The following is a 13,202-nucleotide window of genomic DNA, read 5'->3' as shown; positions in this document are numbered from 1 at the left end:
GGCAGCAGCATTCTTGTTTTCAGCCGCTTCCCAACACATAGCAAGCGAGGGGTCGCCTTTCTGTGCGTTTACAAACGTGCCCCTGTCGACGTTGAAATCAAAGTCAGCCTTTACCGGCAGAAAACTTTGTCTAGCCTTCTTCTGCTGTCTACGTGAAGCACCACCCGCCGGCGGCGTCTCAGCACACAACAACGTGTCACTCAACGTAACTATGTCACCAAATTTTCTCGCTTGTGCCCGCGTCACCACACAAGCAGGAAAAACAGTGGCAGGCTCTGCACGCACACAGGCAGCTACAGGCTTTTCAACCACCTCGAGTGAAGGAAACACTTTCTCCCCGGCGATATCATTCCCCAGAATTAACATCACGCCCTCGATCGGTAAACTTTCCCGTAGGCCGATTTGCACAAAGCCAGATACCAAGGGAGAACGTAAATGGATCTTATGCAGTGGCGTTCGGGAGGATTGCATCTCAACTCCCAACACCAATACATCAGCTCCACAAAACGATTTCTCCGAGAAAGGCAGTGTGCTCTGTAAAACGAGGGATTGAGAGGCACCCGTGTCGCGTAAAATTGTGACAGGTACCCGTCCCTCTTCCCCGTCTGACAGACACACTGATCCTTCCAACATGAAAGGCCCAAAACACGCTTCTGTCTCCTCCCTGACAGTCACTACTGTCTGGGGAGCAGACCGAGGCACAGAACATACCAAAGCTACACCTTTTGATTTCCTTGAATTCACAACACATTCCTTTTGTTGACGGGGCGGCACCTTTGGACACCGTGAAACCAAATGGCCTACTTCATGGCAGTAGAAACATGCACGGTTATCTGACGCTCCACCAGCGCCCCTCGGTGGACTGTTCGCCTTTGAACCCTTGTCCCCGTGCATTTTCTTTCTGTCAAAAAGACCACCCGACTCACGGCGCCCAGACGTACCGCCCGCTCGGTGTGTTAGCTCAAACTCATCAGCCCTAACAGATGCTTTAGCCACTGATTCAAGTTTTTGTTCTTCGAGATACACAACAATACGTTCTGGTATACATGATTTGAACACTTCCAACAAAATGAGCTCACTGAGCTGCTCGAAAGTTTGTACATTGCTCGCTTTACACCACCGGTAAAATAGCATGGCCTTCTCACGGCCGAACTCCACATAAGTTTGAGTAGCAGACTTCTCAGCGAATCTAAATTTCTGCCGATAATGCTCCGGCACTTTCTCGAATCCACTAAGAATAGCAGCCTTCACCACATCATAATCCAAGCTCTCATCAACTGATAGCGCACCACAAATATCCTGGGCTCTCCCTGTCAATTTACATTGGAGTAATAGACTCCAGAACTCTTTTGGCCAATTAACTACTTTAGCAATCCTCTCAAAAGCAGCAAAATAATTGTCCAACTCACCTTCCTTAATCCATTGAGACCTGGAACGCATCCATGTCACGTTAGCGTTAGCGTTTTAAACATTATGTTATAATTTAGCTATTGAAAAATAGCAGATTTACAAGCTCATAGCGCGCCACCGAGTGGCGCGCTATGAACTTGTAGGTCTGCTATTTTTGAAAAATCGTTAAAATGTGCCTCAAATCTTTCCGAAAATTGTCATGATTTAGAAAACTTTTTTTTTTTTATTTCGACGTCAGGCCTGAATGGGTTAAACGCAGGCACCAGGGCTATCTGTCTGCTCACATCAAACGATGACACATCTCTGGAATTCGGGCTTAACACACCACCTTGCCGATGCTGCTGCTCGGAGGCGGGCGCCACTGTGGACCCCCCTTCGAAGTAGACCTGTCCATCCGGGCGGGCACGATTGAATTGCTCTAGTCTCCGCTGTTCTAGCTTGCACTCCTCGCTACTTAAGCGAAGTCTTTCAATCTCCCGTTGCAACTCTAGTTCCCGGAGGCGCAGAGTCCCCTCTCCCCCGTTAGGACTCCCCCCAACATTAGCATCATGCCCTCGCCTCTGGGCCTGAGCCCCCGTGGGCTCGCGGCTGGTGTGTTGCCCTAGGTCTTGAACATGAACTTGAGACGGAGCCGCCTTGGGCTCATCATCATCCGACCCATTGAGGGCCTCGTCTTCACTGACATTAGCCTCTGTCATAGTGAGGTCCTCCACTGTCTCATCGCGTGCACTCATCTCAATGATACCACGCTTAGTCAACTCCTTCACTACAGCAGCAAACACTTTATCCTTCTTTCTGGTGCGTTGCGGGAAAGGAACAATTTACAATTTAGGCATTTAGCAGACGCTCTTAATCCAGAGCGACTTACAATAAGCAAGAACAAAAGCATGGGAATACATCACATATGTAAAAAGCATTTATCGCGAAACATGCGTAAGCTAAGAACGTGACTAGAACATATCTATATAATGACACTATACATATAAACTATAACTAGAACATATCTATATAATGACACTATACATATAAACTACACATATATGCTATACTATGCTGTACATATATACTATGAAGTGCTATGACTACTATACACTATATACTATGAAGTGCTATGACTACATACAATGCACTTATTGTGCTGTCTACATGACATGCTATAAGTCTGTTTCAAATGCTATATAAGTCTAAGAAGTGCTGTCTAAGGGGGGTAGGGTAAGTGCTATAGGCCATGATGGAGTCTGAACGCAATATCTTTTTGCCAAGGCCCACAACTGCCAATAATCACACTGTTCTAACTCACTAAGCTTCAGGATATCCGTACAAGCACTATCAGAATCAGATGCCATAACATTGCGACGAAGTCTTATACTCAAACCAACGCGAAAGCGAGCAATACACTTACCATCGACCGCAGCCTCCACCGACCCGCACAGGTCTGCTACCAAAAACAATAGTAGCCAGCCAAACCACATAACCAACTGAAAAGAAAAAAACCTTTGAATTGTTATTTAAAGACCGGACGAGATCCCATTTATGTTACAAATCATAAGTCTAGGGGTAAATGAGTGGGTAACATACGAAGGGGGAGCAGACACCAGGATCAAAATAGTATTTATTATAATAAGTATATATATAATAAATCAAACAACGTATTATACAATAATGGCTCACCAAAACAAAAGATACAATAAAGAAAACACCTTTCCGAAGGGTGTGCGGAAACACATTTAACAAATAAACAATAAGGTAGATATTCAATAGTCAGCGGTGACACATTGGTGGTAGCGGATCGGGAGAAGGTCCTAGCGACGTTCCCCCCGAGCTGTCGGATGCAGACTGGCTATATAGAACACGGCGCATTCCCGGCCAAGGAGTGCGCGCGACCGGCAGCCAATCAGGGAGTCAGGCGTTGATCAGACGCCTGGCTAGAGCCGGCCCCTCGTTGGTGTTACTACGAGGCAGAAAACAGCCAATCCAACCTGGAGTGGAATATAGAACACATATATAATAGAAAGCGCTTTCTATCCCCATATGTGTTCATAACAAGTCTACTGGATGTATAGCTATAGATATATATATATAATAAGAGATATCAAAGATAGGTCCAAACATATATATACAATATAACTATAACAATACCCCCAGTTACCTCATATAGATATATACATAATATTAACAATAAATATATATATCTATACTACATCATATTAAACAAAACTAATCATAACAAATCATAACACACACGTGACCGCAGTCCACGTGACAGGCTCATACATCCAATCAGAACAGACTATAATCTGATTGACAGCTCATACATCCGAACAGACTATAATCTGTTGCACGTGTGGGTGAATGTATTGCACAATCTATGCAAAGCTGTTGATAAAAGCGCTATATAAATGGACCGTATTTATTTACCATTTATAGAATGCTAAATTGTCTCACACATTTCCCTATGATTGTCTCCCTCTCTAGAAGCTTTGGTGGTGAGAGATGTCACAGCGCCACAGAGAGACGGTGGGAGATGCCAGCCTGGAGGATTGGGACTTCATGTGTTCAGGAGGCTTTGGGCTGGTCTATAAGGCCTGGCACAAGGACCTGGGCAAGGATGTGGTCGTCAAGCTGCCCAATGTCGATGATGGGTATGATTGATTGGTTGATTGATTGATTGATTGATTGGTTGATTGATTGATTGATTGATTGATTGATTGATTGATGTATTAACAGATTGCAGAATTACAGCACATTTCAAGCACAACTCAATACAAACTGTTAACTGTGAGTGGACGACACCATAAAGTATTACACTTGTTTACAATAGGGCCCACCATGTTGAATTCATCATAACAATTAGAGACGTACAAATATATTTATTTACTCTAAATATACTCTATGTAGCCAAAAATCACACCCGTGTGAAATGAGGGGCGCTAATATATTAAAGTCTAACTCATGTAATTGATTAGGTGATGTAATGGTGACAAAACAATGATTGGTTGAAACAGCCTTCTAGCCGTGGTTCAAACAGCACCACTCCACACCTAATCAAAACAAAGAATTCAGCTGCTCTTTTCTCCCAGAGCACAGCAGACTGGGTGGCTAGGCTAGCTAGTTTCTGTTCTCCCAGAGCGCAGCAGACTGGGTGGCTAGGCTAGCTAGTTTCTGTTCTCCCAGAGCGCAGCAGACTGGGTGGCTAGGCTAGCTAGTTTCTGTTCTCCCAGAGCGCAGCAGACTGGGTGGCTAGGCTAGCTAGTTTCTGTTCTCCCAGAGCACAGCAGACTGGGTGGCTAGGCTAGCTAGTTTCTGTTCTCCCAGAGAGCAGCAGACTGGGTGGCTAGGCTAGCTAGTTTCTGTTCTCCCAGAGCGCAGCAGACTGGGTGGCTAGGCTAGCTAGTTTCTGTTCTCCCAGAGCGCAGCAGACTGGGTGGCTAGGCTAGCTAGTTTCTGTTCTCCCAGAGAGCAGCATACTGGGTGGCTAGGCTAGCTAGTTTCTGTTCTCCCAGAGAGCAGCAGACTGGGTGGCTAGGCTAGCTAGTTTCTGTTCTCCCAGAGAGCAGCAGACTGGGTGGCTAGGCTAGGTAGTTTCTTGGGACATGTGTGGTCGTAGTGACTACATCTGTCATTAAAAAAATATGCTTTTTCAGCGATTTTCTTAGTTTTAAGGGTAACTGTTGTATACTTGCAATATTACACTCGAGGGTGTGGTTTAACGTGATTATTGCCACTTCAGTGATGCTTGCGGAACTCGACTACGTCTCGTTCCTGACCGCATCACTGTCAATAATCACGTTAAACCACACCCTCTCGTGTAATGTTGAGGCCAGGTTGCCTAGCCATGGCTGTACGTGTCCGTTTTAAGGAGCAGGCCTGCAATCAGCAATAATCGCCACAATCGTTTCCCTGTTTCCACTTCCTGTGCTTCAAAACGCGTCACGACATGGCGCGTTGTGAGCTTGTAGATCGGCTGTTTCCACCATTCATTTAGTCGACTAAATGTCAGAAGATTTTAGTCGACTAAATCTACAGGTGATTTAGTCAACTAAAGTGTGTTTTGGCGGGCCTTTATGCCGTCGTAATGACTGATTTTACACTTGCTGAAAATAGCCGATCTACAAGCTATGTAGATCGGCTATTTTCAGCATGCAACCAAGTGTAAAATGACTCATACTGGATCGCTTGCCACTAGTCCCTTCCTAACATTGTAGTATAGTTTATATCTGTTGACGAAATTGTCAACATATTTAGTCTTAGTTTTTGCCATCATAGCTTAGTGGCAAAAACGACATGGAAACTAAATTAAAATTTAGTTTTCGTCAGTGGAAAAAGTCGACGAACATTTTTCGCCTTAGTTTTAGTCGACGAAAACAACACTGATGCTGCTCTGTGTCATTGTCTCCTCCTATCACTGCTCTGTGTCATTGTGTCCTCCTCCAATCACTGCCCTGTGTCATTGTCTCCTCCTCCAATCACTGCCCTGTGTCATTGTGTCCTCCTCCTATCACTGCCCTGTGTCATTGTCTCCTCCTCCTATCACTGCTGTGTCATTGTGTCCTCCTCCTATCACTGCCCTGTGTCATTGTGTCCTCCTCCTATCACTGCCCTGTGTCATTGTCTCCTCCTCCTATCACTGCTCTGTGCCATTGTCTCCTCCTCCTATCACTGCCCTGTGTCATTGTCTCCTCCTCCTATCACTGCCCTGTGTCATTGTCTCCTCCAATCACTGCTCTGTGTCATTGTCTCCTCCTCCTATCACTGCTCTGTGTCATTGTCTCCTCCTCCAATCACTGCCCTGTGTCATTGTCTCCTCCTCCTATCACTGCCCTGTGTCATTGTCTCCTCCAATCACTGCTCTGTGTCATTGTCTCCTCCTCCTATCACTGCCCTGTGTCATTGTCTCCTCCTATCACTGCCCTGTGTCATTGTCTCCTCCTCCTATCACTGCCCTGTGTCATTGTCTCCTCCTCCTATCACTGCCCTGTGTCATTGTCTCCTCCAATCACTGCTCTGTGTCATTGTCTCCTCCTCCTATCACTGCTCTGTGTCATTGTCTCCTCCTCCTATCACTGCCCTGTGTCATTGTCTCCTCCTCCTATCACTGCCCTGTGTCATTGTCTCCTCCAATCACTGCTCTGTGTCATTGTCTCCTCCTCCTATCACTGCCCTGTGTCATTGTCTCCTCCTCCTATCACTGCTCTGTGTCATTGTCTCCTCCTCCTATCACTGCCCTGTGTCATTGTCTCCTCCTCCTATCACTGCTCTGTGTCATTGTCTCCTCCTCCTATCACTGCTCTGTGGCATTGTGTCCTCCTCCTATCACTGCTCTGTGTCATTGTGTCCTCCTCCAATCACTGCCCTGTGTCATTGTCTCCTCCTCCTATCACTGCTCTGTGGCATTGTGTCCTCCTCCTATCACTGCTCTGTGTCATTGTCTCCTCCAATCACTGCTCTGTGTCATTGTCTCCTCCTCCTATCACTGCCCTGTGTCATTGTCTCCTCCTATCACTGCCCTGTGTCATTGTGTCCTCCAATCACTGCCCTGTGTCATTGTCTCCTCCTCCTATCACTGCCCTGTGTCATTGTCTCCTCCAATCACTGCCCTGTGTCATTGTCTCCTCCTCCAATCACTGCCCTGTGTCATTGTCTCCTCCTCCAATCACTGCCCTGTGTCATTGTCTCCTCCTCCAATCACTGCCCTGTGTCATTGTGTCCTCCTCCTATCACTGCTCTGTGTCATTGTGTCCTCCTCCTATCACTGCTCTGTGTCATTGTGTCCTCCTCCTATCACTGCTCTGTGTCATTGTCTCCTCCTATCACTGCTCTGTGTCATTGTGTCCTCCTCCAATCACTGCCCTGTGTCATTGTCTCCTCCTCCTATCACTGCCCTGTGTCATTGTGTCCTCCTCCAATCACTGCCCTGTGTCATTGTCTCCTCCTCCTATCACTGCTCTGTGTCATTGTGTCCTCCTCCAATCACTGCCCTGTGTCATTGTCTCCTCCTCCAATCACTGCCCTGTGTCATTGTCTCCTCCTATCACTGCCCTGTGTCATTGTCTCCTCCTCCTATCACTGCTCTGTGTCATTGTCTCCTCCTCCTATCACTGCTCTGTGTCATTGTGTCCTCCTCCTATCACTGCTCTGTGTCATTGTCTCCTCCTCCTATCACTGCCCTGTGTCATTGTCTCCTCCAATCACTGCTCTGTGTCATTGTCTCCTCCTCCTATCACTGCCCTGTGTCATTGTCTCCTCCTATCACTGCCCTGTGTCATTGTGTCCTCCAATCACTGCCCTGTGTCATTGTCTCCTCCTCCTATCACTGCCCTGTGTCATTGTCTCCTCCAATCACTGCCCTGTGTCATTGTCTCCTCCTCCAATCACTGCCCTGTGTCATTGTCTCCTCCTCCAATCACTGCCCTGTGTCATTGTCTCCTCCTCCAATCACTGCCCTGTGTCATTGTGTCCTCCTCCTATCACTGCTCTGTGTCATTGTGTCCTCCTCCTATCACTGCTCTGTGTCATTGTCTCCTCCTATCACTGCTCTGTGTCATTGTGTCCTCCTCCAATCACTGCCCTGTGTCATTGTCTCCTCCTCCTATCACTGCCCTGTGTCATTGTCTCCTCCTCCAATCACTGCCCTGTGTCATTGTCTCCTCCAATCACTGCCCTGTGTCATTGTCTCCTCCAATCACTGCTCTGTGTCATTGTCTCCTCCTATCACTGCCCTGTGTCATTGTCTCCTCCTATCACTGCTCTGTGTCATTGTGTCCTCCTCCAATCACTGCCCTGTGTCATTGTCTCCTCCTCCTATCACTGCCCTGTGTCATTGTCTCCTCCTCCTATCACTGCCCTGTGTCATTGTCTCCTCCTATCACTGCTCTGTGTCATTGTGTCCTCCTCCTATCACTGCCCTGTGTCATTGTCTCCTCCTCCTATCACTGCTCTGTGTCATTGTGTCCTCCTATCACTGCCCTGTGTCATTGTGTCCTCCTCCTATCACTGCCCTGTGTCATTGTCTCCTCCTCCAATCACTGCTCTGTGTCATTGTCTCCTCCTCCTATCACTGCCCTGTGTCATTGTGTCCTCCAATCACCAACAGCTCTGGAGTGTTGTACGCTGGCCTGTGTCGAGAGGCAGATTACATGGAAGCAGCAGACCAGCAGTTTGTCCCCAGGGTCTATGGGATGTACCGCGGCCGCCCCCCCGGCATGGGACGCAAAGAGAGGCAGGGCATAGTGATGGAGCTGATGGAGGGAGGCTCCCTGCACTCCTTTCTGATCAACAAGGTATTTATAAAGAGAGGCAGGGCATAGTGATGGAGGGAGGCTCCCTGCACTCCTTTCTGTTCAACAAGGTCTTTATAAAGAGAGGCAGGGCATAGTGATGGAGGGAGGCTCCCTGCACTCCTTTCTGTTCAACAAGGTCTTTATAAAGAGAGGCAGGGCATAGTGATGGAGGGAGGCTCCCTGCACTCCTTTCTGTTCAACAAGGTCTTTATAAAGAGAGGCAGGGCATAGTGATGGAGGGAGGCTCCCTGCACTCCTTTCTGTTCAACAAGGTCTTTATAAAGAGAGGCAGGGCATAGTGATGGAGGGAGGCTCCCTGCACTCCTTTCTGTTCAACAAGGTCTTTATAAAGAGAGGCAGGGCATAGTGATGGAGGGAGGCTCCCTGCACTCCTTTCTGATCAACAAGGTCTTTATGTATGTGATGTATTGCCTTTATGTATGTGATGTATTGCCTTTATGTATGTGATGTATTGCCTTTATGTATGTGATGTATTGCCTTTATGTATGTGATGTATTGACATGCTTTTGTGTTCTTGCTTAATGTAAGTCTCTCTTCTATTATAACTATAATTATAACTATCATATATAATATTAACCCTTACAGACCCAGTCTAAACCTCCACCCTGGCCCCTGGCGTTCCGTCTAGCCCACCAGGTGGCGCTAGCCATGGACTTCCTCCACTGTAAGAATGACCTTGTGCACATGGACCTGAAACCAGCCAATGTCCTGCTGGATGCCGACTTCAATGCCAAGGTACACAACTAGAAAAAGTGCCCCTCGGGGCACAGGTCTCCACCAGGACAGGTCAGGTTGTGGCCTCCTGGTGGCGCTATAATAGGACAGGTCTCCACCAGGGCAGGTCAGGTTGTGGCCTCCTGGTGGCGCTATAATAGGACAGGTCTCCACCAGGGCAGGTCAGGTTGTGGCCTCCTGGTGGTGCTATAATAGGACAGGTCTCCACCAGGGCAGGTCAGGTTGTGGCCTCCTGGTGGCGCTATAATAGGACAGGTCTCCACCAGGACAGGTCAGGTTGTGGCCTCCTGGTGGCGCTATAATAGGACAGGTCTCCACCAGGGCAGGTCAGGTTGTGGCCTCCTGGTGGCGCTATAATAGGACAGGTCTCCACCAGGGCAGGTCAGGTTGTGGCCTCCTGGTGGCGCTATAATAGGACAGGTCTCACCAGGGCAGGTCAGGTTGTGGCCTCCTGGTGGCGCTATAATAGGACAGGTCTCCACCAGGGCAGGTCAGGTTGTGGCCTCCTGGTGGCGCTATAATAGGACAGGTCTCCACCAGGGCAGGTCAGGTTGTGGCCTCCTGGTGGCGCTATAATAGGACAGGTCTCCACCAGGGCAGGTCAGGTTGTGGCCTCCTGGTGGCGCTATAATAGGACAGGTCTCCACCAGGGCAGGTCAGGTTGTGTCCTCCTGGTGGCGCTATAATAGGACAGGTCTCCACCAGGGCAGGTCAGGTTGTGGCCTCCTGGTGGCGCTATAATAGGACAGGTCTCCACCAGGGCAGGTCAGGTTGTGGCCTCCTGGTGGCGCTATAATAGGACAGGTCTCCACCAGGGCAGGTCAGGTTGTGGCCTCCTGGTGGCGCTATAATAGGACAGGTCTCCACCAGGGCAGGTCAGGTTGTGGCCTACTGGTGGCGCTATAATAGGACAGGTCTCCACCAGGGCAGGTCAGGTTGTGGCCTCCTGGTGGCGCTATAATAGGACAGGTCTCCACCAGGGCAGGTCAGGTTGTGGCCTCCTGGTGGCGCTATAATAGGACAGGTCTCCACCAGGGCAGGTCAGGTTGTGGCCTCCTGGTGGCGCTATAATAGGACAGGTCTCCACCAGGGCAGGTCAGGTTGTGGCCTACTGGTGGCGCTATAATAGGACAGGTCTCCACCAGGGCAGGTCAGGTTGTGGCCTCCTGGTGGCGCTATAATAGGACAGGTCTCCACCAGGGCAGGTCAGGTTGTGGCCTATGGCGCTATAATAGGACAGGTCTCACCAGGACAGGTCAGGTTGTGGCCTCCTGGTGGCGCTATAATAGGACAGGATCCTAGGATATCCTACCTGGCCTGGTGGAGACCTGTGATCCTAGGATATCCTACCTGGCCTGGTGGAGACCTGTGATCCTATGATATCCTACCTGGCCTGGTGGAGACCTGTGATCCTAGGATATCCTACCTGGCCTGGTGGAGACCTGTGATCCTAGGATATCCTACCTGCCCTGGTGGAGACCTGTGATCCTAGGATATCCTACCTGGCCTGGTGGAGACCTGTGATCCTAGGATATCCTACCTGGCCTGGTGGAGACCTGTGATCCTAGGATATCCTACCTGGCCTGGTGGAGACCTGTGATCCTAGGATATCCTACCTGGCCTGGTGGAGACCTGTGATCCTAGGATATCCTACCTGGCCTGGTGGAGACCTGTGCCCTGAGGGGCACTTCTTCTAGTTATACATATCTATCTATCAGTTAATGACCTGAAACCAGCCAATATCCTGCTGGATGCTGACTTCAATGCCAAGGTACACAATATACATACATAAATACATCAGTTAATGTACTGTATACATACAGTGTATATATATCTATCAGTTAATGTATATCCATCAGTTCATGTATTCATATATCCATCAGTTAATGTATATCCATCCGTTCATCCATCAGTAAATGCAAATTTGCTGTCGAAATGAACAGTTCTCTTCCTGCTTAAACAAAATCATAAGCGCCTCCTCTTTCTGTCCACAGATAGCAGATTTTGGCCTGTCTACGGTGACCAACAGTGTCAGGTCGACCAACGGTGAAAACAAAGGAGGCACTTTGTCCTACACGCCCCCTGAGGCTTTTAAAGACACATACCGCCGTGTTCGCTCCTACGATGTTTACAGGTGATTAACTCTATCTATGTTTACTGGTTAACTCTAGAAGGAATGGATGCTACTATCAGTCATCAAATACATATTATGCGTTGAAGTGACACGTGGAGTTTTTTATTGTGTGGAAACCTCTTTCTAATGCTTGAATGCTTTCCTCCTTTTTATTAGCTACGGCATAGTTCTCTGGACCATTCTCACTGGAGAGAGTCCCTATCCAGGTAAACTATCCTATTCTCACTGGAGAGAGTCCCTATCCAGGTAAACTATCCTATTCTCACTGGAGAGAGTCCCTATCCAGGTAAACTATCCTATTCTCACTGGAGAGAGTCCCTATCCAGGTAAACTATCCTATTCTCACTGGAGAGAGTCCCTATCCAGGTAAACTATCCTATTCTCACTGGAGAGAGTCCCTATCCAGGTAAACTATCCTATTCTCACTGGAGAGAGTCCCTATCCAGGTAAACTATCCTATTCTCACTGGAGAGAGTCCCTATCCAGGTAAACTGTCCTATTCTCACTGGAGAGAGTCCCTATCCAGGTAAACTATCCTATTCTCACTGGAGAGAGTCCCTATCCAGGTAAACTATCCTATTCTCACTGGAGAGAGTCCCTATCCAGGTAAACTGTCCTATTCTCACTGGAGAGAGTCCCTATCCAGGTAAACTATCCTATTCTCACTGGAGAGAGTCCCTATCCAGGTAAACTATCCTATTCTCACTGGAGAGAGTCCCTATCCAGGTAAACTATCCTATTCTCACTGGAGAGAGTCCCTATCCAGGTAAACTATCCTATTCTCACTGGAGAGAGTCCCTATCCAGGTAAACTATCCTATTCTCACTGGAGAGAGTCCCTATCCATAGTTCTCTGGACCATTCTCACTGGAGAGAGTCCCTATCCAGGTAAACTATCCGCACACACACGCACGCACGCAGGCACGCACGCAGGCACGCACGCATGCACGCACGCACGCACGCACGCACGCACGCACGCACATAATGTTTCCTGTCTTTTTTGCAGGGGTGGATCAGTCCTTGATGAGGTTCCACATTCCAAGGGGACAGAGACCAGATCTTCGTAAAATCGATGTCCAGCAAGCAGCTGGATTAGAAGAGCTGGTGGAGCTCATGCAGAGATGTTGGGACTCTGAGCCCAACAAGAGGCCTTCGTTTGCAGGTAAATCTATTCATGCAGAGATGCTGGGACTCTGAGCCCAACAAGAGGCCTTCATTTGCAGGTAAATCTATTCATGCAGAGATGCTGGGACTCTGAGCCCAACAAGAGGCCTTCGTTTGCAGGTAAATCTATTCATGCAGAGATGCTGGGACTCTGAGCCCAACAAGAGGCCTTCATTTGCAGGTAAATCTATTCATGCAGAGATGCTGGGAATCTGAGCCCAACAAGAGACCTTCATTTGCAGGTAAATCTATTCATGCAGAGATGCTGGGACTCTGAGCCCAACAAGAGACCTTCGTTTGCAGGTAAATCTATTCATGCAGAGATGCTGGGACTCTGAGCCCAACAAGAGACCTTCATTTGCAGGTAAATCTATTCATGCAGAGATGCTGGGACTCTGAGCCCAACAAGAGACCTTCGTTTGCAGGTAAATCTATTCATGCAGAGATGCTGGGACTCTG

At 48.3% G+C, this 13,202-nt stretch overlaps 1 protein-coding gene across 1 annotated transcript in view; it reads left to right on the top strand.

The window, feature by feature from the left end:
* Positions 1–3,903: 3,903 nt before the first annotated feature.
* LOC306917957 (receptor-interacting serine/threonine-protein kinase 3-like) overlaps positions 3,904–13,202 on the top strand; it is a gene marked incomplete at its 5' end in the record, with an annotated part of 12,488 nt that continues 3,189 nt past the window's right edge. Inside the window, 6 exons of the mRNA XM_079530860.1 lie at positions 3,904–4,052; positions 8,504–8,690; positions 9,297–9,446; positions 11,441–11,580; positions 11,737–11,786; positions 12,586–12,741. Coding sequence (XP_079386986.1) covers positions 3,904–4,052; positions 8,504–8,690; positions 9,297–9,446; positions 11,441–11,580; positions 11,737–11,786; positions 12,586–12,741 — 832 coding nt within the window. The remainder of the gene's footprint in view (positions 4,053–8,503; positions 8,691–9,296; positions 9,447–11,440; positions 11,581–11,736; positions 11,787–12,585; positions 12,742–13,202) is intronic.

This window comes from Electrona antarctica (assembly GCF_951216825.1).
Source record: "Electrona antarctica genome assembly, contig: scaffold_1074, whole genome shotgun sequence".
NCBI classification, from domain to species: Eukaryota; Metazoa; Chordata; class Actinopteri; order Myctophiformes; family Myctophidae; genus Electrona; species Electrona antarctica.
The sequence above is the reverse complement of the archived record's forward strand: the minus strand, read 5'-3'. Positions and strand labels throughout refer to the sequence as shown.